The sequence below is a fragment of the Myripristis murdjan genome, chromosome 10, assembly GCF_902150065.1.
Source record: "Myripristis murdjan chromosome 10, fMyrMur1.1, whole genome shotgun sequence".
Taxonomy (NCBI): domain Eukaryota; kingdom Metazoa; phylum Chordata; class Actinopteri; order Holocentriformes; family Holocentridae; genus Myripristis; species Myripristis murdjan.
This window is the reverse complement of record NC_043989.1, coordinates 24,242,281-24,269,623: the sequence shown is the minus strand read 5'-3', so window position 1 is coordinate 24,269,623 and position 27,343 is coordinate 24,242,281. Positions and strand designations below refer to the sequence as shown.

Genomic DNA, 27,343 nt, shown 5'->3' with positions numbered 1-27,343 from the left:
GACATAATCAATTGAGAGGTCTGGTGGCCACCAGAGGGCGATGTGATGACTTTCTACTTCATTGACAGAGTCCGTGTCAGTGACAACCAATGTGGGCTGCATGTCAAGGTAAAATACACATATATTTCAACAAGATGATTTTAGTGATTAGAGTAGGGGCTGGAAGGGAGTCCTTGTTTTGCTCAAAGACACTTAAGTTAAGACAAATCTCTTAAAGCAGTAGACACAGCAGGAGGCAGGGCTAAGGTCACAGAGACTTTATTCCTCATTCATCCAGTGATTCATCAATCATCTTACACAACAAACAGTACTTTAGGAGTATACACACACGTTACTACCTGCAGTTCAAAATCCATCAACAGGGAGGACCTGATTTACCAAAACCACCACACTGGTGCTTTGAGAAACTAAAGTTGAAGTAACACAACAACCGGAAATGTTATTGATACCCCTGTGTAGTCTTTCTATCAGCTGACCTTGTGGAAACAGTCAGGTCTAGATGACACAGACTGAAATGTAGTTTTATGTCTGTAAAAATGCAGTCCCTTGGTTTATGTATGGTAACAAGGGTTTCATGCACACAGAAAATAGATTATTCTGTTTTGAGATCTCATTGGCTGGCTGAGCAGACCAGATGGGCCAGAGTCACACATGGCTTAAAAAGTGAATGGTGGTTATTCTTAGCGATACAATGTTTGGGGGAAATTAGACCCTGGCTGGCAATAATACCAAACATTTCAAAGGTATGCCAGCAAATCAAGTCTCTCATATATATCTATGGCTGTGGTTAGAGCTGTTGGTAACAGGACAGTTTGGCAAATCGGGCCACACTGATGCCCATGTTTCTATGACAAGTGTAAAGAATACATGATGCTCACCTGTACAGATCAATGTACATGTGTATCTCTGAAGATCACAGCACTTACTAATATTCTCTTGGCTCTACAGTTGTTTCCACAGCCAGCAACATAGGGGGACACCAGATCAGTTGTCCTGGGCCGTGGGTTAAGGGAGGGCCCAAAAGGGCCTTTTAATCTTTAAATAATCTGCTGGGGTGGCCTTTTGAGATCATCTTGTCCTAGACACGGCCAATACACACAGCGGCCCCGGTTGTTTCCACCATTACGTAATGTGATACAAGGTCAAACAGCTGATTTTCTCTTCTGGCATAAAGCCACAGAGCCGGGTATCAAAATGGCAGCTCTCTGTTGTTTGCTCATGATAGACTCCTCTGACTCTGACTTAAAGAGGGGCACCTTAAAGTCTCAACACTGTCAAGGCAGCTGCATATGTAAGTTTCACTAATAACTTCAAATAAATAGCTTCATTCACATACACTGTATATCAGAAACTGACTTTAAAAACAAATACTAATAAGCTGAATTAATACAGGAACAGAATCTGAGCAGTAACCATCTGTGACCCACATCTGATCACGATTGCTGTTGAAACAATGACAAAAATCAGATTTGTGTCAAATAAGGTTAATGATCAGATTCCTTATTCCAGTGTAAATGCAGCTTTATTGACACACACCGTCAGAAGCAGCAGCAGCTGTAACTCAGAAACAGACAACGCTGTTTGGTTATGTGGTTCAAACACCCACAAAAACTCATCTTCATCATTATTATTATCAACAACCTGGAGAGAAGGAGAAGGGGACAAGGAGAAAGTTGTCAAGACTAAAGTGCAGAGTCTGACAGATGTTGGAGGGTCTGGCACTGTTGGATTGTGGGTAGTGTAGTGAAGCTAAGCTGCCTCCTCCTTCCCAGACCCAACCACATCATTTTGTTGAGGGGAAACAGGAGAGGCAGAGAGGGAGGGAGGCTACACATACATGTGTCAAACATGAGCGCTGCAGCCATGAAAACTAACGAGAGAGAGAGACAGGCACAGAAGGGTGTGGGCAGAGGTTAGCAACAAACGGGAGCACACAGACAACTTGAGCATTAAAGGCGTTTGACCATGACAGAACATGGAGACATTTCTCTCAAATTCAAAACAAGCGCCCCCTCCTTGTTTTCCCAAAGTATTTTGAAACCCATTTACAAAGGCCTGGACTCTGGATTACGGATGTGTTGAGTCACTGTTGCTCCACCTCTGGAGCTCTGAACTAATAAGTGTTTTGTCTGGAGCTCATCCTCACAAAGCCTCTTTGAAGAGGAGCACTTATCTCACATCAGCCATCAGCTCATATATAAACTTTATCAGGACTTCATTTACCTGGCCTCCGAGCAGCACTCCTACACCAAGCTGCGCTGTGAAGCGTCTTAGCAGTGAGAATAAAGATCTTTTCCAGTTATGGTGGGAAATGCTGTACAATTTTTGGTAGGATTAAAAATGAAAAGACTGTATCACAGTTTTTCCACAGTCTTACATAGAGAACCCTAGTCTGGAAAATTTGGCTGAGACTGTAACTGTTCAATGAAAGTGAAAGAAACCGTAGAGTACATCAATATCACAACAGTTGTGCTAAATATGGTTTAGCCCAAATGAATTACTCTGAGATGTTTTGGTTTCAGGTTGTGGTTTCTGGTTAGTCATGACTCTGGTATCAGCCCTGAAATGACTCTGAGATTTTCCGTTATACAGGTTCTGGTCTGCGTCCAAGTCCTGGCCCGGTTTTAAAGTTCTGAGATGCGTGAGGGTTTTTTTTTTTTTTTGGGTCTAGAGCTCTTCGCTTTCATACAGCGGTGCGGTGTGCTGGGCAGGGCTCTCCACAGTCAGAGAGGGCACATGGCTCAAAGTGGACAGCAGCTTCAATGTCTTGGAGCCGGGGGGCGCCGTTTTCATGGGAGGAGCTGTGCGAGCTGGGAGGGGTGACAGAGGGCGAGAGGTGAGTTCAGATATTCACTTTCTGTTATGTTCTGAAACACTTTGCTGGACAAAGTCAACACTATTTGAACTGGTGTGTTTTCAGAGACATCCAGTAAGTATAATTATTACAAACAGGATTTGTAATTTGAATGCAATATGAACCTGCCATAACTAATTTCTACAAGTCAGCAGAGTGAAAAACCCAATGCAAATTAGTGTTTTTCAACAAACTCAGATGTCACCTCATAAGAGCAATCCACTTTTAACTGATGCCTCCAATTAAAACAATCTCAGTTCCAATACTTGTATATGTATTGTTTGTCTTTTCAGACTCCACAGTCAAGGATTCGTATATGTACACGTGTAACACATGTGCACATAATGCAACCAGAACAACAGGCAGAGGGTAGATCATGACTACGCTAGTCAGAGATTAAGTCCAGTTTTTTTTTTTTTTTTTTTTTTTTAGCAAAGCAGATACTATTCATGCTACTGTAAACAACTAACCCAGTTCTGTAATCAACCCGTCAATAGAGATAAATATAAGACTGTATTTGAGACATTTTTATACATTTAAGACTTTAAACAAGAGGTTTAGGAGATAACCTGATGAAGGTCTACGTACCGAAACGTTGTTATTAAAATTCTCCTTTGCAAATGATGCAAGCAGTGTGCGGGAGTTTTTTATTCAGACTTTAAACAAGGAAATATATATATATATTTTATGATCTACATGGGCAAAATGAGTAAAAACAACTTTCATTGTTGGATGGACTCAGGCCAAACATTCCTGTCATGCCAGGTGACTGAAAATAACTCTCCTCTAGCCTACAAAATGTAGCACAGCACAGGATGGCTTGGAGCCAAAGACACATAATCAACAAAAGATAAATGATCACATCTTTCCTTGCCTAATTTGGACTGTGTTCAATAAAAAACAGACTCGTTTATTATTACTTTATTAGATAATCTACACATCCTACACCTGATTTACATGGAGCCAGTAAGTAAGTGTGTTTGTGTGTGTGTGTGTGTGTGTGTGTGTGTGTGTGTGTGTAGGGGGCGGGGGGGGACGGGGAGTGAAATGATGCTGTATGTGTGTCTTTATGAATGTTTCTCTGTTTGTAGATATATACGTGTTGTTGCTGCTGCATGTTTGTCTTCGTGTGTGTGTATGTGTGTGTGTGTGTGTGTGTGTGGGCACTCAGGCAGCTCCTGTTACAGGTCTGGGTGAACTCCCAAGAGGCTGAGATCCAAACTTGTCTTTCTCCTCTCTGCTATTATTAAACCCCTAGATGAAACAGTTTTGCTCAGTTCAGTTCTGGTTGTGTTTGAATAGATTTTTATCAGGCAGTTATCACTACTTTTGAATTAGAATTAGAATCCTAATTCAAAAGTAGTGATAACTGCTTATCACTACTTTTAATTTCATTATAACTCCAACTGTACATGACATCTTCTATTCCAGTGTTCACAAACAATATAAAGAGGGTTGAGATAAATGTCACAAATTTACAGTCAGTATTAACAGCTGTAAGATAACAATGAAAAATAAACCTGTAATATGACGTTTTGGCTCAAAGTGGCAGGCGTTTTGGTTAAATTTGGACTAAGGATTAGCTGTTTAAATTCTTGGACTAACTCAGCTCTCCCTCTGTCACTCAAGGCTAAATACTGACACACAGTTGCACGCTGATGTCAACTGGCTTAGACAGGGCTCCACCAGTCACCTTTTCCATGTAATTACCCTTGTGCTATTAAACCCTGACCTGGGACGGATATGAGAAGAGCCCACTGAGAGCTCATCAATCACCGCTGATACTTATTGTACCTCCAATTTTAGAACTCAATCCAAAACACATTAATTTTACCAAAAGGGCAAAGAGGCAGGATATGTCCATTGACTGTTCAAAGCTGTACTACATGTTCAACTTCAAGGTAAAATTATAAAAGCTAAATAGTAATATCTGCATTAAATCTGCATGAGGTGCACTACCTTCTGTGACTGAAAAACAGCTGCAAGTCTGTAGGTCAAGAACACCAATGCCCTCAGTTCTACACTGTTAATAACTAATGTGGCTCAAATAACTGAGCTGACATTACACCATCACATATGATCCACATAGTAGCTAATGTTTCGTTGAGTTTTTAGTGGAATGGCTGGAAACATCAGTGACATGATCGTTCCAGAAGGGAAAATAATACATGGAGGTACTCAGATGATAGTTTCATTGGACCTCTGTAGGTAATTAAGCCTGGCTAATCATGTAAGCAGTACAGTTAATGCTCATTAGAGGGGCAGATAGTTTATGGCTGGACAGCCCCTGTCAGGCCGCAGCTCCCTCTCCATGGAGCAGATGGTGCGTTATGCGATCGAGCAGAAATCTAATAGCTATCTTGTTTTTCCTGGCTGGTCGTTAGCTGATCCTTGTCATTAGATGGATTCTATAGTTCTTCTTATCGCTCTGACTCACTACTAAAGAAGTGTTTCTTGGGTAAGCTGAACATACGTGTAAGTTTCCACTTGATCGCATAACACAGCATTTGTCTGACGTGCTACGCGCTCTAGAGCTGGACTCACTCTGACGTACTGAGCAGGTCATTCTCCATCTGCTGTTTGATTTGACAGCCTGGGCTGCTATGGTAACTTCTGTGCAGGAGAGATGGGCTGTAAGCAAATATGCACAGTGAGGCACACAGAGTGGACTTACTGCCTACATCCAGCCTGGCGTTGCATGTGGACATGCCAGCTTCATTGATAGCAGACAGAGTGTACCAGCCGGCATCTGACTTCATCACTCTCTCTATCAACAGGCACTGTCTGCCTGAACCGTCCTGGTACAGACTTGGGAGGGAGAAACAAAGATACAGACAGGGAATAAAATGTTTTCAATTTCAATATCATATCAACACACTGTCAAACTGCCGTGATATGGGCTGAAGTATTAAAGAATCTAATATGTTTCCACAGTTCAAATAATCGTAATTGCATATGTAAGTAAGAAATTCAGTTGTACACAATTATTAGCTTTTCAAATTCTCTGTGGAAAACAAGATTCTACTGCAATAATCTGAGTGCAGGGACAGTTTTCTAGTAGAAAATTTTGTACCAAAGATAGAAGCAGGACATAAATCTGGAAAATGACATTTGCCTAAAAAGATGTGTACACCCATTCTGGATATTCCATACAGAAAGAAATATGAAATATAATTTGTAATTATTAAAAAAATACATTTTGGGAAGGATGGAAGGTAAAGTATAAGTATAAAGTTATAATAAACTTGCTTTCAATAAAATTATCCTTAAATAATATTGGTAATTAAATGTCATTAAACATCACAAAGATCATTAAATATTTGCCCACCTCATTCTGTGGGGGTCGATGCGCAGCATGTCTTTGTCTTTCTTCCAGAAGAGCTGAGGAGGGGGGGAGGCGTCCACTTTACACTCTAACCGCACAGTGTCGCCCTCTAGAGCTCGAGAGTTCATCATCTTCTGGACAAAGGTGGGAGGACGGAGAACCTCCTGGGCTGTAGGGAGGCGGGAGGGGGGTGACAGAACTTAACATTACAGCTCACACTTATACCAAGGCACATCTCGCCCTCAGCTGCATCAGTTCAAAATGGGAACCGCAATTAATTTGCTGATAGACGATAACAGATTGGATGATGGAGTTTTCATGCCATTAAAGGTTTTAAATATAAAAAAAAATCTAAAAAGAAAACCTCTTCCTAAATTGACTATTACTATTATTGTGTTTGGCTCATCATTTTTCATCAGCAGAGGTTATCTCCCAGATACATACCCAAAGCTTAAAGGACTAGCTCACTTCAAAAAAATTTTTTTTTCTTTCACAAGTGCAGAGAATGTAAGCAGAGGCAAGTTTACTGGATTTACTGAAGTGCTTAGTGTAAATCTGTTGTAAATAGCTTATTTAGGCATAGAATATCTTAGTACATGGGCACACAGTTAAAACAACTTGACAAAACAAATGTAACAACAAATTTGTTACATTTTTACCTAGGACATCGAGCCTCATGCTGAACCTGCTCTCCCCGGCACGGTTCCTGGCCACACACTCGTACACGCCGGCATGGTGCACGGTGACTATCTCGATGATGAAGGAGTGCATCCCTTTCTCACAAACCAGCATCTTGTGGTAGTCGTCCGGACGGATGGCCTTCCCATCCAGGTACCAGGAGACATCTGGGGTGGGGAGGCCACCCACCTGATGGGATGGAAGAGGTTCCCATTAGGTCATACAGGGGCTAAGATCACATTCATCTGTAGCCTATTGTATGTATGTACACCATTTGCTACTGTATTTACAGCAGAATACCATACATGAGTACAGTTTTTCACTATGTGTTGACCAAGCAGGTACAGAAATATTAACCCTGGAGATGTTAGTGCTTTGCTCTAGTGATAATCTTCAAATTATTGATACAGAATCCTTCACTGTGTGACCCTCAGGGTTTATTGATGTGGGTATGTGATGTTCACCTTGAAGTCAATCCTGCAGAAACGTCCCTCCTCTACAGTGAGGTCTGGGGGAATCTGCAGGAAGCGAGGAGCGTAACATTTCTCCTGGATAGCCGATCCCTCATTTCCCCTCTCATCTGCCCCCAAGTGGTGCTTCCCCCTGGGAGAAAGGGAGAGATGGAGGGAGAGAGAGCAAGAGAGAGAAGATTATTCATTCATAATTGCTGTGATTATTGAATCAATGATTGAATTTTCAAGTACAATATTGGAAAAATTTGTACACAAACATATTTCTCTCTCCTCTGTTTCTGGCTGGTGAACACACACTCAGTATACACACACTCACACACACACATTCACACTCACAGTGGATCCAGAAGCTCAACCTGGGCCAAACTAATCCCCTGTGTTTATGAAGTGCCTGGAAGGCTGGACAATCCGACTGTCAGTGGAATTCAGAACAAAAGTTACCCTAAAAATATTTCTCCCCACCCAGCACCAATAGCAATGTTAACTTTAGCTCCAACATTGTCTTGTACTGGAAATTCCCAAACCTACTGGGTGCTTTTTCAGACCAACTGTCTGTCAAGGCAGAAGTGAAATGCCATACACATTTCAACATTTCATGTACACACACAAACTGTAGCGATGTTGGAAGCTGATGCAGTGACCAGGCTGCATCATCTTATTTTTCAGTCCCCATTGACAGCATTTTATCACACCAGCCCTGATGCTGCAGCCAACATGTCATAGTTTATCATTAATATAACATTTCAGTCCCTGGAGTCTAATCTTCCTCTCCTGGTTCTCCTGGAATTTCATTAAAATGGTGCTATGTAGCAATACAAGAAAAGCTAATCTGGGACATACAGTGTAAAACAGGTGGGAAATACCTTAAAATACTGCAAATCATTTGAGATAATTCAAGAAACAGATCTAATCTGGAGACAAATGAACTTCAACTATAAGGAGATTTTTTTTTAACTCATTTTGAGAAAAAAGCTGCACAGACAAATAAGCAGAAACTCAAATTTGAAAACCAGGATGATGAGATCATTAACTTGTTAAATCTTCTTCTTTTTCAAAGTAGACTGACTTAGAATTACAGTGCATACATTTAAGCAATATTTAAGGACATGATATTATTCCTGGGAGAAAAATGAAAAGAATCTGGATGGGAATCCAATCATGCCAACTGATCTTACCCTTCCTGCATGGTTTTTGCATGCAGTGTCTGTACATTAAATGTATTTACCATAGTCCTCCTGTGTGCCTTCCTTCTGGTGAATCAGGCTGTAAGAGAAAACATAGCACACATCAGTCTTAATAAGTAAATTATTTACTTGACAGTTATTTCTGTTAATCACTGCTGCGGTTCAATTTAATCATCAAACCTCTCAACCTTTGGTCTTCTCAGATAAATGTCTGAAAGCAAATCTAGCCAAACTGAGTGAACATGAAACCATTTACCAAATTACCCCATTAGTATGAGCCTCTGTATGCGTTCATTAATGTGTGTGCGTGTGTGTGTGTGTGTGTGTGTGCACAACAGAGCTGATATATTGGTGAGTTTACCCTTTCTTCCCTGAGACAGCTTTGGCAGCCAACAGCTCTCATCAATTGTGTGAAAAAATCCAGAATGGGGCCTGAGAGAGGGGGCACACGTGTTGCTTTTTGTGCATGTGCATATGTGTGTGTATGTGTGTGTGTGTATGTGTCCGTGTGTGTGTGTGTGTGTGTATTTTGACACAATGGTCCTGTTGTCACCAGTGAAAGGGGGCTCATTCTCAGAAAGCAGGCTAGAAATAGTAGCCAACAAACCTTGTTGGCCAGGGAAGACGTGTGTGTGTGTGTTGCATGTTTTTTGTGTGTGTGCTATTTGTGAGAGGGAAACGGAATAGTTGGAGCAAAGTCCTATAAGCTAGAGGCCTTCTGACAGAACACGCACATACACACACATACATACATATTCAGTCAACTGGTCAAAATGACAGCATGAGGCAGTGCACTGGGCTGCTGATTGTACACTATTATAATCTCTGCCAGGCTTTTTCAATCTTGGAGGCCATGACGGGGCCCTGGGGGGAAAATGGGGTCCGTTTTTGACCATTCAAACTCAAATGACTGTGATAATATGTGGTCTGCAGCTAATGGGTTTTGGACAGGAGCCACTATGAATGCCTGTTCTTCACTGTCTCTGAGCAGCTCACTAGTGCAGCAGGGCTGCCTCTGCATTAAGTGTCTGACTCTGCAAAGACAGGAAAGATTTGTGGGTCTAAATTGTGGTGACAAGTGACAGAAGGTACATCCGGCACCTTTAAAGGATAGGCAACTAACAAAAAGTTAAGCAACCAACATCCTACTGTACCTGGTCAAGTTGTGAGTCTAAAAGATTATCTTGGTCAAACATGTAGGTGGCATTGTCTGGACCCAGCAGCCTGCGAGCCATGCGCTCTTCATAGGTCAGTTTCTGTTGGAGCGGAGGCATCCAAACTGTTGATATATTGTCTAACAGATATGGCGTCAGGGAAAATACACAGTTGCATACACACAGCCTTATGTATAAAGGGCAAACACACACACACACACACACACGATTCAGACCATGCAACAAATTGTGTTGTCAATTTTTGGATAAAATATTGCAACACATTTTTTGCACAGCAGCCATTTTGAAATAACAGGTAAACACAGGTGTAATGACATTCATTCAGGTTCTGTTCAGTCTTTCATGTGAGTCAGCATGAACACCAGGACTAACAGCAGGAGGCTGTTCCCACCTGGTATTAACAACCGTCCTGAGAAATCTGAATACAAGTGAACAGCTGTGAGTCAGTCAGTACACACCTGGTATTAAAATGCATTTCCAAATGCATCTTGCTTGCTCACTTATGTTCAGATCTCACTTCCCGTTCTATATGCAAATACACACGTATCGTGTCAGAGAGAGCCAGACAGAGGCAGCCAGAGAGACAGACCGTAAAATGAAATTCTTACTTTGCTAGTCCTCCTTCCATGCAAAAGATAAAAACAAAACAGCATTTAGCAGGCAGCGGGTGTTTAATAAAAGGGGACATCCTTGTGTGTTCCGGGCTCAATCCCACTGAACCTCAGATTAATAAATTATTCCGGGGGTCTGCGAGGGTACGCTTAAGTGGATAAATCTACCTGTAATATTTCTGTGGTAATCGTGTAATGACTGCACCACGCATATATGCATGGCTGCAGCCAGTATGATATTTCTGTAGTACTCCTATAGTAACTCTGTTGCATCTAGGGTTGTAAAGAATGTGTTTAATTGCACCGGGGCACAAAATTTAAGAACTCCAGGTTTTGTATGGAAGAAAAAAAACGCTGCATGTTGTCAATACATATTTTAGAGACCACCAAATTTCTTGCATCATGTTTTCAGTGGGGTTCATGCTTTATTAAGGGGAGCTTTCATTTATTAACCAGCTGCTTTATAGCTGACCTGCACTTCAGTTTGCATTGATCCATCAGCTGACAGTTCAGCTGTGGTGGGCAGAGTCAGGTAAGATTTTTTCTCTATTGGAAAAGTGTCTGGCCGGTGTTGGGGGTGTTGGGCTGGGCAAGACAGAGGACGTCAGATTAGTAGGCAACCTTTCAATCCGTCCTGGGACACGTGTCTGTCTACACATCTAATGTGATGCAGACAGAAGCCTCCCAGACCACCTCTGAATGCATCCTGAGATTCCATTACTCAAGATGCATTGCTGCTGTTTATATCTGTGCTTAGAGGAGTCAGCGTGTGTTCAGATTTCTCACAACGGATGTTAATACCAGGTGGGAACAGTCTGCAGGTTACTAATGCCATAAATGAAACGTCTGTTCCATTTAGGACTAACAGAGCAAAGTGTGCTGGTTAAATGAGCAAATGCATATTGCATGTGTGAGTGTGGGGTGAAATGTAAATACTTCAGTTTGAAAAAAAAAAAGAGAGATTCTCCCAAATGCATTACCGTTTTTAGGGCAGGCATTCTGTACAGTGTGAGACACATACTGTGTACACACACACAAACACACACACACACACACACACACACACACACACACTCACAAACACACACTCACACTCGCTCACTCGCACGCACGCACACACACACGCACACACACACACACACACACACACACACACACACACACACACACACACACACACACACACACACACACACACACACACACACACACACACGCACACACACTCACAAACACACTACCTGGCTGTTTCTCCTCCTTGCCTCCTTTGAGCGTAGCTTCTTCTCCAGATCCTGGATCAGGGCATCTTTGGAGCCCTGGATATCTTCATCTGTGGAGCGAGAGGAGGAAGGACGAGGAGCTACAGACTTCTTCAGGATGGGCTTGGGAAGACTGGGAGAGAAAGACAGGTGGGGGGGGGGGGGGGGGGGGGGGGGGGGGGGGGCTCATTAAAATTATGTTGAAGGGGAAAGAGAGGAAAAACTGAGGGTCCAAAGGGCATAACACAAACAACAAGGCAAGGCAAGGCATCAATGCATTTAACTACTGCAACAAAGTTATCCAAAGCTGATCTAAGAATTGGTCAAGCTGAATTTAGCAGCCTGGCTGGAAAATGTTTTGACCAAGAGGTCATTTACCAAAATCCAAACTTCTATGAGGAAAATATTCCTAATAGATACTACATGACATTTGATATTTAGAAGCATGATTATGCTCAGCAAATTACTTGGCAATCAATTGATTACATTTAGAAATATGTTGTGTACGGTGCCTACTATTGAGGTTAACTTAATTACAGTGACCTGGGGTCATTCCCTCTGTCTACCCTGCCTTTCCTGTCTCTCTCCACTGTGCCTGTCTCATAAAGCAGAAATACCCAAAAATCATCTTACAAAAACAGAAATATGTTATTTACATGTCAAATGTTTGGCATGAGGGTGCTGCCAGAGGAAAAGTCACAGGGTCACCACAAACAAAAGGAATCTTCCTTTGGGGAATATGACTCACCAAATGTCACAGATATCCACTGAATACATTTCATGATATCTTGTCTACAAAACAGCCATTTGCAGTTTTGAGGAGTGGCACTAGAGGAAAGGTCGTAGGGTCACCAAAATTAAAAGGGTTCATCCTCCAAGAAGCATGAATGTGCTCACCAAATTTAATGGTAATCTGCCCAAAACATTTTATTGGCAAGGATAGCTATAAGATGAACAGACCATCCAAGCTGTGAAAATCATTCTGGTTCATTCCTCTAAACTAACCATTTGCAAAATTCCCTGACATTCACTCAGAGAATTTCCAAGCTTTCCTTGTCTGAAATACACATCTAAATCATCTAAATTCTTTAATATTCCAGCAATTTGGTGGTGCATGTCAGCAACTGAAATATAAAGCTGTGTGTGTGTGTGTGTGTGTGTGTAATATTAAAGTATGTAAATTATACAAGTGTGGGAAATGAATATGTACTTCTTGGTCTATAAAAATGTGTCCATATGCAAAGCAGATGCATTCTCAGACTCACGTGCTTGGCATCCCCTTATAGGCAGCGGGCAAGGAGACCACAGCAGGCGGCACTCTGTTCTGACTGTGTGGGGGGGTGGGCTCAGGGGGAGAGGAGGGGGAAGAGGGGGAGAGAGGGGATCGGGACAGGGAGGGTGAGACAGGCAGAGGCTGATGGGGTAAGGAGGAAGAGGAGGTGGCGGCCCTGGTAGGAAGTACAGGGCTTGAGGGGCAGAGTGGGGATCGGGTGGGGGAGCGGGAGTTTGGCAGGCCGGAGCTGGGAGACAGTTTGGGGGAGGTGTAGGGAGAGAAGGAGGACTGGGTGGGCAGAACTGAGCAAAGGTAAGCAGCAGGGGCAGACCTGACATCTTGGTTGGCTGGCAGGGTGGCGCAACCCAGGCCGACGGCACTTGGGACACTGGGGATGCTAGGGGTGAGGGTGATGGTGGAGCGCATTGGGGTGCGAGGGAGAGAGGATGAGGGGGAGGAGGAGATCGAATAAGAGACAGAGGTGGAAGGAGGAGGAGGCAGAAGAGAGGAGGAAGCAGGAGTTGGGGTGGGAGAACTGTGACTGGAGGAGGAGGGAGAGGACTTGCTGGTTCCATTAGCGTGGGTCTGGATTTGGGTTTGAGACAGATACTGAGTTTGGTTCTGGTTGAGACTTAGTGACTGTAACTGCGACTGAGTCTGTGACAGAGACCGAGATGCAGACTGATTCTGTGCAGACATAAATTTAGCTTGATCCAACGTCTCTGTGAGATTTGGACTATTCATGTTCTGCTGGGAGTTATTCTGGTTCTGCTGAGCCTCCCTCTGTACACTCTCATAGCTGGGAGCCTGGAAGGCTGGCTGCGACTGGATGAAATGTCTTGGTCGCTCATAGTTGAAGCCACTGGGAGGGAAGGCACTGGGAGTGAACGTGGGGAGGTCCGATAGGTTCATATTGTTGCCTCCTGACTGGGATGAAGACTGAGAGGGAGAAGGGGAAATCAAGATCATAACTGAAACAAAGCACCTTCAATTATCATCTACACTGAATAATATGACTGGCATAATGAAAACGAAAGGGTAGCATATCATATCTGTATTTCATTTTGACTGTCAGGCAACTCTAAGCAAATTTTGAAATGTTGCAAACATAAAATGTAAATTAACTGTGTTTCCCTCAGCTGGGTTGAGGCAAATAAGCAGGCTTCTTGAATGTAGCATGTACCTATGTCAGAAAACACATCTAAAAGAAAAAAGGAAAAGGTCTAAGTAGTGTTGAGCAACTTTCTTGTCAACTAGTGCTGGTCATATTTTATGCTTCTGAAGGTAAAAACAAGGAAAGGTACTTTGCAACATTTCAATGATCAAACAAATCAGAAAACCACTTGGAGACATGTACTCACAGTGAAACTGAGCTTGCTTGGGGTGAACAGTTTAGGTGTGGCAGCTTTGACTTCAGTAGGTGGCGGCGAGGGGGGAGGGGGAGGGCTGGGTGTACAGGCCTGGACAGTGACCGGTGACCTTTGACCCTCTGAGCTCAGGGCACTATCCTCCTCACTGCGACCGAAAGGCTCCTCAGAGGAGTGGTTGGCCGGCTGAGGCTCTGGGAAACTGATACACAGACAGACATTTTAGCAGCTTCCAGGGTGACAAGCAGGCTCCAACCACATGTCTGTAACACAAGGCTGATGGTGCTGTTTTTTGATTAGCAAACATCGGTGGAGGCAACAAGTTGAGGAAGGCATCATTATTTGTTTGTTTGAGGTAAATAAAGAGGTTTGAATGATGAGTGCATCCTGCTATGAAAGAGCGGGCTAAGGACAATCACCTACAGAGTTCCTGAAGCTGCAGTTTTTTTTTGTTTTTTTTTTAATAAATTCACGACTGTGACTCTTTTATGACATTCCCTAAAATTAATTACCCACTCTGATCCACTGTCATCTCTAGGGGTGGGTAAAAATATCGATATGGAGATATATCGTGATACTTTGCCGCCCAATATGATATTGATTTTTCAACTCCAAATATCGATATTTTATTAGAATAATGATTCATGTTTAAGGGCTCTCAAGTCTCGCGCATTGGGTGTGAGACACGCATTTCAACACGTTCGCACGCTCACCAGCCACACCTTGTACTTCTCACACAGAGATATTACCAGGATAACGCCCACCAAGTTGCACTGCTATTTTTTTATAACAGTGGAACAGGTATAGGGCCCTATAATTTCCGTGATCACGGAATCGCGGATGTTATTGCGGAAATCTGGGTGGCACAACCCCTCCAGTCGTGTCACCTGCACCTGCACCACCAAGAAAAAAAAATTACAACAACGGCACCGGCACCGTACGAGTCCAACAGGCAAAGAAAATTTCCAGCTACAGCAGCGCACTGACATGGATTGTGTAACAAAGCGAAGAGTTGCCACTCCGCTCTATTTTCACTGGCTTAGCTTGTCTATTCAGAGAAGCGGTATCACTTTGGCTTATTTTTCAATCTATGTTATCACAGGCATTCTACTGCTCATTCACTGGTAGTTGAATTGTTAGGTCTGTCAATGTAATTGTTAAATAAATAAATAAATAAATAAAGTGTTATTTGTTACCTCAATTAATTTAAGGTAATTTCTATTTCATTTGTGTGCATTTTAGTAATTAACATTTTAGTCATTAACATTAAAAACACTCTTTTTTGGTAGTAAAATAAGAGTAAAAGGTAAAAAACTGAATTTCAAAAAATGAAAATGGAAAAAACGGAATTTGGGAAAAAATAAAACAGATTTTATAGGGCCCTACAAGTAGAAGAATCAAGCGAGTTCCGGGTAGAGTTCAGAAGGCCCTGCCACGCACCAGCTAATCAAATAAAGAGAATATTCCAATGATACATTGATTCACGTGCTCATCAATTGACAAATTGATGCTCTGATCAATATCATTTGATGTACATATACAGAAACTCTATTTAAATCACAATATCGTGATACGTATCATATCGTGACCCAAGTATCGTGATACGTATCGTATCGTAAGGTTCTTGCCAATACTCACCCCTAGTCATCTCTATGAAGAAATACAACCAACATCTCAACAAACTCTGATTAACAACTGCCCATGACATTCCATGGCATTTTGCATAAAGTAGCTTCTCCTTGACTAGAACACATTACAATTAAACTCCATGCCTTTTCTAGGGTTCCACAACAGAGACCTACAATTATTACTGTAGAAACGAAAGATGTATTTGAAGTTCAGCCCACTGACACTCAGAACAACCAACTGTGGTTAGTCAATTAAATTAGTCCGCTCAGTAAGTCCTTAAAGCTGTAGGCCTGACGTCAGGCACGGTGCCTGAGAACTTTAAGCCAAGTCAAAATTAACCTTTGTACGACTGCACTGGAAACTACATTGAATTTGCTTCCATATTCAATTTCATTCTAGTTTCTAGGCAATGCTGTTTGCAAACAAGCTGAGAACAATTTTCCTACATTTAAATCTGAGACAAGTGAGCCATTTATAGAAAACACCACTACTGACTCTATTCTGACACTATAAGGGTTAATGTAATGTCAGTTTCGTGACCTTGTGTGTTTTGTTTAGCAGCTAGCAGGCACTGTGAGTTTAAGACAAGTAGATACAACACTGGGACAGGGACTAGTCTCTGGTCTCCGATGAAGTGACAGAGAGTAGGTCCATGGCAGCCATGTTGACTCCATGCTCATACTGCAGGGCTGTTGCTAAGTAACTGGTGACTCTACAAGCTAGCTGATATTTCTAGTGTTGGACATCTAACCAAAGGGTTGCTGTGCTGGACATTGTTCTATGTTTACTTGCAACACAAGAAGTGAGAACACGGTGCCCAGCTCTATATACTCTGCCTGATGTCACCCAAATCATGTGTGTATGATGCCTGTTGTCAACAATGAGGGAAAAAAAAGTTGAGCTTTCTGTGACAATAATATTATGCAGCGGTTTAGCAGCGAGGACACCAGTGGGACCGTCTAATGAACAGAACAGAGATCTGTGGTTCTGCTCCCATTTCAGCCCACTCACTTGTTTACTTCCTGTAATACTGAGCCCGGGCTGGTCCTCTACTTTTCTAGTAGGAAAGAATGTTGTTACCATGGCTACAATGTGGCCTGGGCTACATCGGGGCATAATGACAATAGCAGAGTTACTCTCTTTCTCTCAGCCTTACTCTATCACTTTCTATCTCACTCGTCTCGAACTGTCTCTTTCTATAGCACGCACTCTAACACACGGACACACATGCACACACACATACGCGTGCGTGTTTTTGGTTTCTCTCTCGCTGTCTCTCTCATGGGGGCACAAAGCACCTTTGGTCAATGGCAGTATCAGATGACACAGAATTTGATATCAATATCAAATGACATTTTATGTGAATGAAAGCATGTCAGTACTACGTTTTTCATAAACCCTGTGATTTCACCCTGTCGATGAATACATTTATTTTAAGTGTTATTTTAAGTGTTAAAACTTATGGGAGTCTTTCAAGGGATCCAGAGAAAAATGTAGAATTCATTTATTTTTAAATGATCCCAAATAGGGAATGTGTATGTACAGTGTAGATGGTTCCGCAATTTAAAACTGACTCATCAACAAAAATCTTCCTATGTGGGTGTCCTTGGGAAAGAATCTCTCAGATGGGGTTTCAATGTGTGTCTGTTTGGGTGCCTGTGACATGAAAACATTAGTCTTGACCTCAGTGGAGAGTGTGTGGGGAGACAGGCTGTAGATGCGGGAATCAAACAGAGAGGAAAGGGTTGCCCTGCTGTCTCTCTGCTGCTGGGTGGCTGATGGGATCACAGCAGGGACTGGTGAGGTAAAAACATTACACAGGGGAGAGTGGAGGAGACTAGAATGCTGTCAGGAGACATTCTTGGATTATAGATATCAAGTTAGCTGGGTTACAGCGTTCATATGCGACAGTGCTACAGAGGCAGTGTGGGAGACGATCTGGTAATCCAAGGCTAACCTAACATTAACATTTTATGCTTACAACCCTGTCAATTTTATCGGAGTAAAACCAGTAAAAGCATCTAATGGAATATGTCTACCAAATATGATCAGCCTTCATTTTGACTTTCAACATGATTTTGGGGATCTGATCCTAAAGATGTGATTTTGTAAGATCACACCTGTGAATGAGTCTTAGGTACTTTATGTGGTTCTCCTATATCAATTAATTGCCAAACTGTAACATCGAACCGTATTTTACGAAGCACACACAATGAGCATAAAAAATATTTTGTAGAGTCCTGTATTGCAGAGATTTGTAGAGTGTTATTTTCCTATATTAATCTGAACCTGCAGCACAAAGAAAACCTGCTATATCATTTTAAGGCCTTGAATGGATCACATTCTGTATCTGTATGTGTGTGTGTGTGTGTGTGTGTGTGTGTGTGTACATGTGAAAAGTGATATAAGTTAAGAATGTGTTAACCACTGTGCCTTAATGAGACTATGTGTATGAAAAGTGTGTGTGTTGGTGACTATGAGTCTGATGGTTATTGTGTGTGTGTGTGTGTGTGTGTGTGTGTGTGTGAGAGAGAGAGAGAGAGAGAGAGAGAGAGAGAGAGAGAGAGAGAGAGAGAGAGAGAGAGAGAGATGAAGTGGCTATATTGGTCTAGGAATTCCGACATCAGCTGGCAGGTGCAGGCGCTCTACTGGCAACCCAACCCCCAACTCCTACACACACATACACACCAGTGCAACACACACTGCATGGCATTGTGGGTATGAGCGTGCTCCTCTCCAAGTCCTTTGTATGACCGATGACAGCAGAGGGACAACAATATCAACTTCTGAAAGACTTAAGCTCTCTGGTTTCATAGTTCAACCTGCTGGTGGCCAGCTCAGACCAGGACACCCACAGTCCATGTAATTGCAAGACAAGATGCATGATTTTCACTCAGAGAGGGGAGAGTCATTCAATCATTCATTCCTCTCTCAAAAACCATATCTCAGACACCATGAAACCTGGAGAAACTATGCATCTCATCATTTTCAAAATAAAACTGATTGGATGTCGGAGGTTAATAATAATTTCAGGTCAAAAATCTATCTATGTTATCATTACTGTTTGACATAGTTCATTCATACTAGGGAAAACAAAACAAAACAAAAACATTTCAAATAAAAAATAGTAAGCCTGATATTAAGTCACTGAGGCAACTCTAACAAAACTACTGCTATAAATGCAATTAAGTTATGTAAGGTCTAGACATTTCTAGTGCGGCCAAATGGATTTAATAGCAGGGAGTTGCTTTGTCATTTCTCAGAATCAAAGAGCAAGGCTTTTTGCAAGATTCATAATTTTGCACACATGCAGAGAAAAAAAATCATCACAGAAGAGTCAGAGAGACCAACTTGTTATTGCTATTGCGGCTGTTGTTGTACACTTACACATAAAAACAGCAGCTAAAATAATCAGGGATTTTAGGCATGTTCTCTGTGGGTTGATAGAAAGGCATTTTGGAAAGAAAGGCAACTAGAGTAGAAGAGGAAAGTTGAAAAAAGTGGACAACTTCATCAATTCAAGAATCCTTGGGTGCAAAACATTTCTTTACATTATGGTTATGTAAAGTCAACTAAACCTGGCCTGATGACTGCACCATCAAAACGTTCATCTGAGGTGGTTATTTTTACTGTAGGAAATAGACTGGCACCCAGAGGAGCACCTCATATTACAAATGAGCGCAGTTCCTTATCCACTCATCTGAAGAATCACATCGACAACAAGCCAGAGTTCAAGTTGGCCAAAGAACCTCAACATGACCTTAAAACCAAAACCTTCGCCAGCGGACTCTCAACAACTGCTGTTGTGTGCAGCCTTACTGCAAGGAGGGGGGCTCTGAAGGACACAGGAGCCATGTCTGCACTTCACATTACAGATGAGATCATACCCCACAAGCACTAATATGGATTGGATGCAGTACAGCCTTCTGCCTCAGTGAAGTCAATCTAACCCCAACATTAACCAAACTATCCAGTCAATAAGATGCTTACTGATCCAGATCTTATTTGCCATGCCTTATCAATACAAATGGTAATGGAAATACCGGAATTGGAAAAAATGATAGAAATACTTCTTTGGGTGGCTTACACTGTGTCTATGCACTCAGTAGTTAGATAACAGTCAACTCATTATTCTTTTATCAAGGTATGCTATTTTTCTGTGACTCAAGCTGCCTGTTAAGCCTTTTTGAAAAAGTTGCTGATATTTTAAAAGTATCCTTAGTCCATTTTATTCCCCAAATTTTAGGACTACTGTTTTAAACACCATGCTTGGTCTGCCTCTGTGAGTGTCTTAGTAAAGGGTTAACTGTGAAGGACACACAGCCTGGCGATATTACCACTTCACACAACAGCTGATTAGATCATAGCCTTTTCTAGACACTCAGGTACCAGCAGGCTATATGGACTGTCTGGTATGCAGCAACTCAAAAAACAATAAAGATAAATATTTGTGGTGATCCATAAAACGTGATGGGGTGTCATACTTTTATTTAAATTTAGGTCGGGAGAGTGAGAGAGGGATATGGGAATGTGTGTAAAGTTTCACTATCTCCACTGTTGCCTCCCTAATAACAGTGTATACATTTAGCCTATTTTAGAGAGTACAACACAAAACTTCTCAAAAGTGAAAAAAAAAAAAAAAAAAAAGCTATAGCTATTCAAAACATTTTTCACTTGAGTTTAAACACCTAATATGCTGGCAGCTGCCTGCACAGAAATCCCAGTTTGAACGTTTGATATTTCCTCCTAGCTTGTTTTGAATGAGCACCAAACCAAATGACACAAAGCCCCAAAATAGACTCAGGCGCCATAAAGATAATTCGGGCGTTTAAAGACGACATATGTCACTTCTAAAACATAAAAAACGAGAAACTCACGCCCAAACATTTAGGTTTCAGTGGAAAGCAGCCTGAAAGGGTTTGTCGGTACGTTATGTCCGAGTTAACTAGTGCCCAAAGTTCAGTTAGCGGCAGGTTAAACATGTCAACCGTCAACCGTCCACACCAACAGACACTCCCTCACCTTGGTCGATGTTTCTAAAGAGGAAAACTATCCATGAGCTTCAGGTTTGGTTAGATATAAAGCAGCTGTCCCTTCCTGAAGGAGAGTCCAAACTGTGATGTGAACCCGGCCGGGAGCACGGTACCACAACAGGTGACAGTGCGCGCGCACGGCTGGTATGGGAAGAGAGGCGTGAGCGCGCATATACCAGCTGATGTATTAGATATTTCCCCTGCGCGGCCTCGTCATCAGACCCCGTTCATGCGGCTGTCAGGGGTCTCAGCTCTCTCTGCACACTGAACCAGAGGCTCAGCAGAAGTATGCCAATGAACACGGTTTATTTATAATCAGTGGTAATAAAATAATGTACTATTCTTCTGCCCAGCCGCACAATTCTTGCATAATTTGGTAGCACGGTTGCTATGCCACACATTATGTTATCAGTGGCCCCATGATGATTTTCAGGTAAAGCATTATTATTTGAATTGACTGTTAAGGGGAGTGTTTATATGTCATAATATTATATGATATGCCTGGAGGCCTGTGAAACTGTCTCAAAATACTGAACTCATGCCATGATTGACTGCGTGGATTCACAAAGCAGAAAGCAGGTTAATTTAGGTCTTAATTTCATCTTAGCCTACAGAGTGTGATATTAAACCAATAACGCAGTCAATATCATGCTATAGGCTACAATCAAATATGAACATAGCTGTGCTGCAGACCCAGGCATGATTATTACTGCTGTTCAACAAATTATGGTCTATAAAATCACTGTAAAGCAAGTAATTACTACTTTGGTTATGTTTTTATGGTTAAAAATACAACAATACTCCTGCCATTTTTAAAAACAATTTCAACCACACCAGGCCATGCTTTGCAACACTTACAACAGCCTCACTGAATCCTCTTTTCATAACAAACTATAAAATACATCAAAATCAGAAACAATCTGGGGGTGTTTTCCACCCTCCAAATCCTAAAGCCATGTTTACCCTGATCCTTGCATGTGCTAAGAGGCAGCTTAACCCTTTTTCAATGCACTATTACAAACAAGGTTAATAAGTTCAGTTTCCCAGGCTAAATACAGCTGGAGAAGGGCCAAATGAGCTAATAGTTTGAAAACATTAAATGTAAAGACTGGCTGCAACTTGTCTGTGTTCCCAATCCACTATCAAAGGTACTCAAAACTATCAAAGTATCTCAAAAAGTAATTTAAGTGAGTAAGTTGCCTCTTTTAATTAGATAATCAAGTGGCTCTATGAGTGAGAGAAAAAAGAAAGAAAGAAAGAAAAAGATCTTGAGAGACTTCCTGCAGTTTCAGAAGAAAGCAATGGGGACCTCATCTGGATTTAAATGAGAACTACAGCAGTGTGAAGAAACCATACACTGCAGGTTCACTCCATCACACAGGCACAACCCACTAATGCTGTTCATAATGTGAAACTGGAAGAGACAAAACACAACAAAACAAACAAAACAAGTCTCTGATAAAATACAAGCCTAGTGGGTGTAACGTTTTTGCACAATAACAAAGCTACAGTATAAGAGTCAGCATTTTTTTGTGATCACGAGAATAGGATTAAATAAAGTTTCCAAGACCACCAACATTATAACCAATGAAAAGTGACGAGGTCAAGGGTCAGAGGTCACAGCATCTTGACAACCTGCATGTAATGTTAAGATGTAACACTAAACTGCTCAAAATAGAAACAAGTGTGCTTATTTCTTTTCACATCAAAATGTGAGCATTTTAGAGTAAGAACAGGAGACATTTTTGGAACCAAATCTTTAGCCCAAAATTACTGTGGTTTCTTACATTAGGGTTAAGTGTGTGTCTACCACCTACTCACTCTGCCATGCTGGGGAGGTTGGGGTCCTCCATGGGGCTCTCGGGCCACTCAGGAGGGGGGAGGTTTGTGGCGTCAGGCAGCACGGGGGGAAACTCCTCGGTGGTCTTAGTGGACGAGGATGCCTGGACAGTGGCTTGCTCCTGCTGGAAAACCGCCTCTTTTTCCTGTCTGAGAGAAACCGCTTCCTGTTGGCAGATGACCTCGTTTTCCAACTGCTCCTCCATGTCTGGGATGCACAGATTGTTAAAATGAGCCACTTGCCAAATCAGTAAGACAGCGAAACAGCAGACTGATACACCGATTGATTGCTCACCATTGTAAACTTCCAGCATGGCTGAGCAGGAGACGGTGCCAAAGGGGTTGAGAGCCATACATTTGAACAGGCCAGAGTCCTCTGGGAAGGCCTCGGTGATCACCAGCGTACACAGCTCCTCTGACGAGGAAACGCCACAACATCACCACCCAAAAGTTGTATTTACTCTTCCTTCTGTTGAGAATCTCAAGGTGTCAACACCAGTGCTGTCACAGCATCAAAGGTGCACTATAGCCAAGATTTTTAGGTAAAAATACAAATGAATATCTCCCAAAATCACAAAGTGAGGATGCAAAAAAGTCAGAATTTACTGACATCACCTCACAGGATTTTGGTGTTTTGCAGTTCTGACACTTTTCAAGCAGTTACCCTTTGCTGCCATTTGGAGCCGCCAATGTGCTAATTTCCAGAGCAAGAGCATACACAGCAAAAATAAAGGTTCTGCTGTTGTTCTTTAAAAGACTTTGTGGTTTCATGAGGAACCATCAACTAAAGGCACTTCATTTAGTGGATGGCTCCTTGTCTGAAAGAAAAAGAGAACAATTGAAAAGGGTTCTTCATTGAACCAAACGGCTCCACCAAGAACCATTTTGAAAACGCTCCTTTTAGAAAAAAAAAAAAAAAAAGTGCATAAAGTGCCAAGAAGAGCTTTAAAGAACAATTCAGGAAATGTCTCTCTAATGGACACTGGTGTGTAAGGTTCTTTGTGGAGTCAGAAATGCTTCTGTTCCAGTGCCACTATGAAGAATTATTTTCAGAACCAGTTGACTCCTTTATTTTTCCTTCAAATCAGACTTAAACTGCTGTTTCCATTTATGTTTTCTCTTCTTTGAAGAATCCATTGCTGGTTCCTCAAAGAATTGTTTTTATGGTTCTTGGAGGCACCTTTGAGCCATTTAGAAAAAAAATTCTTGGAAGAACCCTGTTCATAAAGGTTCTTTGTGGAACCAGAGAAGGTTCTCCTGTGGCATCACTCTGAGGAACCATTCCAGGTTGCAGTTGGCACCTTTATTTTTCTGTGTGCAGCTATCATGCTGTCAGCTGTGCAAAAGAGAAAGACCTGTATTTCTGCTACTTTCTTTGGATGGTCTAATTACAGTATAAGAGGTGAGATCTGTGTCAGAAAAATAAGAAACAGTGTGAACTCTAACCTTGTATCTGCAAACCAAAACCACAATCTGAACATAACTTTAACCACGATTATGAAAGACACACGCCTCAGATATAGGATTCTTTGTTGCATGATTTATCTGGAATGAAATGCCAGCTGATTTGCAAGTAGCATAACACCAGAGTTTGTGGAGGAATATTTTGTTGTCCATGAATTATAGATGAGATATGGATGGAACTTGCAAGTCAGTGTGGGCTGGAAACTGGAGTGCACGACACTGACAACAAACAATCAATCACTTTTTACTGCCCACTGATGCAATTCTGAGTTCTTAACTTTAAATATGAAATATCATATTAAGTATCAATCCAATAGTCTTTTACCATTAGCACTGAGTCTGAAAATTCATAAGGTGTCTATCTAGAAAAACGTTTACCTGTGTGCACTTTGCTGGCTGTGTGCGACAGAGTCACTGCAACTCACCTGGAACTGATGCAGAACTGGCCTCTGAGGGGGAAAAAGAATCATAGGTCAGTTTTTAACATTAAATTTACAGTTTTAGGAATTTTAGGCATTTAGTTCTGTTGTTATCTCGAATGAGTTCAAGGGATTACATTCAAAGCTGCTCAAAATGAATCACCTTTTGAGTTCATCAGCGAATAACTTGAACATGTTTTCCTTAATCAGTTTTACTTTCATGTTGGCAGGCATTTGGTAGGCAGGGTTTCCAAACTATACATTTTCTCAGTGAAGTTTTAAGATTGTTCATTCATGCAACTGCAAACCTCAAATCCTTCAGAGATCTATTCATCATAATCTTTCCACTCATTTAGATAATTAACCTCAACCAACTGTGCTCCTCACTCAAGGTCGCACATCCATGTAAGAACAGGGAGGCCTATAGATGAACTTCATTATTATTTTACACACTCACTCTTGCGCAGTATCCTAAAATCATCGGAGTCCAGTATTTGTTCATCCTCTCTGTACCACATGACCTGCAGCGGGGGCGTTCCCCTCAGCCGGCACTCCAGCACCACCAGCTGGCCCTTCAGCGTCGACACGTCATGGAGACACTGGGAGAGGTGAGGAAGATGATGGTGAAGAGAGGGGTGAGGTGGGGAAATCATCAGAAGAAAGAGCAAAAGAGAGACAGACGAAGGCATTACAATTTAATATGCAATCATAGTGTTCTCATTTTCCCAATTTACTGATTATTCACAGAGCATTTGGATATAAGAGTGTTTTACCTTGACAAAGGTGGGGGCCACTCCATTCCCTGAATACTGCTGATTATACAGGGGACTCTGAGTCTGAAAAAAAAAAAAAAAAGTTGTAATCTTATTTTATTTTATTCAGTTAAAATCAACTGTAATATTTTGGAAAAAATACACAAAATACATAATATTTATATAAGAATTTATGTATTTTTGTGTTTGCACTCAAGTTCAATTCATTTTTATTGCTCAGTCTATTGAGGATCTGTTCATGCTTGTGTGTGTGTATGTGTGTGTGTGTGTGTGTGTGTGTGTGTGTGTACCCTCTGAGGACTGATACACAGCGGCTGTACCAGGCTGGAGTGTCTCTGAGCGATGAAGGTGGAGGAAGAGGAGGAGGAAGCGGAGGAACAGGAGGAGAGCTCCCGGGAGGAGGAGGAGGAGGAGGAGGAGGAGATGGTCAGGGACATGGTGCTGGTTTTCTTCTGCACACTCTGGACGCTGCACACACACACACACAAGCAGATGCACTATTGTTACTATCAGCATGATAACTGCTTGACGTCCTGGCTCCATTGTGCAATCTGCAAAGCGTTTTGTAACTGTTGTGATTACTGTGCCGTCTGTCAGCCCGTTGTGGCTGTAACACTGTAACACAGCAGGCAGTTAATCTCAGACGCCCCGACTCTCATTTTGTTCTGCACATGAAGATTAGATTCAGCAGGGGAGACAGAGCAGCAATATTGTTTCTGACTGAGACATTTTGTAAAAAAAGGACAGTGAAAATACCAAATGTGTCAAATTAAAATATAAAGAGCAGCTTGGTATTCACACAATTACTGGCTTTGGGATGAAAATTACAAACATTTTGTGCATATTCAAAAGTGATTTGGCATCCAAACAAATTAACCTGGAATGATTCCAATTCGATGGGTATTATTAACAAAATTACTGTGTGTGTGTGTGTGTGTGTGTGTGTGTGTGCGTGTTTCAGGGTCACTACCTGTTGGATTTTTCAACAGATTTTATTTTATGTTATTTTATTTTAATCTCAGTCACTGTTAGGTTCAGTTTTCAGAGTTGGTAATTTAAGTGAATTTATTATTTCCATTATTTTTTTTTTCAACCATTTAGCTTTAGATTAATTTTTATTTTGTTTCAGTTCTAGTTGTACTATTTCTGGTGGTATTTTCGAAATGTATAATGATGAAAGTTGTGCAATACAACGAAATGAAATACATATATATATATATGTGTGTTTACAGTACAGGCCAAAAGTTTGGACACACCTTCTCATTCAATGCGTTTTCTTTATTTTCATGACTATTTACATTGTAGATTCTAACTGAAGGCATCAAAACTATGAATGAACACATGTGGAGTTATGTACTTAACAAAAAAAGGTGAAATAACTGAAAACATGTTTTATATTCTAGTTTCTTCAAAATAGCCACCCTTTGCTCTGATTACTGCTTTGCACACTCTTGGCATTCTCTTGATGAGCTTCAAGAGGTAGTCACCTGAAATGGTTTTCACTTCACAGGTGTGCCTTATCAGGGTTAATTAGTGGAATTTCTTGCTTTATCAATGGGGTTGGGACCATCAGTTGTGTTGTGCAGAAGTCAGGTTACTACACAGCCGACAGCCCTATTGGACAACTGTTAAAATTCATATTATGGCAAGAACCAATCAGCTAACTAAAGAAAAATGAGTGCCCATCATTACTTTAAGAAATGAAGGTCAGGTATATATATCTATATCTATATCTATCTATCTATCTATCTATATATATGTATATATTAAAATGGATGAATATGGATTGCTTTCAGTTAGCATTCAGAAAATAACTTCCACAATTTCTGTTTTTCATTTAATCTACATTTCTGCTATCTAATAACACAGTTCAAGGTCAGTTTTAGTTTTTTTCCTTTTTAGTTCTGCCTCATGTGAAAAAGTTCAGTGTTTTAAACATCTTGCCTCCATCTTAGTTCCAATTTCCGATAATAACCTGTGTGTGTGT

At 41.5% G+C, this 27,343-nt stretch overlaps 1 protein-coding gene across 1 annotated transcript; it reads right to left on the bottom strand.

The window, feature by feature from the left end:
- Nucleotides 1–242: 242 nt before the first annotated feature.
- On the bottom strand, nucleotides 243–27,306 carry myot (myotilin). Its single transcript, XM_030061640.1, has 17 exons — nucleotides 27,301–27,306; nucleotides 25,647–25,853; nucleotides 25,357–25,419; nucleotides 25,041–25,182; nucleotides 24,590–24,613; nucleotides 22,996–23,115; nucleotides 22,683–22,908; nucleotides 14,194–14,401; nucleotides 12,825–13,771; nucleotides 11,542–11,692; nucleotides 9,669–9,770; nucleotides 8,556–8,593; nucleotides 7,322–7,460; nucleotides 6,839–7,046; nucleotides 6,183–6,348; nucleotides 5,529–5,662; nucleotides 243–2,810 (listed from the first exon to the last, which is right to left on the bottom strand). The coding sequence occupies exons 1-17, from the start codon at nucleotides 27,304–27,306 to the stop codon at nucleotides 2,668–2,670; spliced, it is 3,024 nt and encodes a 1,007-aa protein (XP_029917500.1). The 3' UTR covers nucleotides 243–2,667.
- Nucleotides 27,307–27,343: the final 37 nt, after the last annotated feature.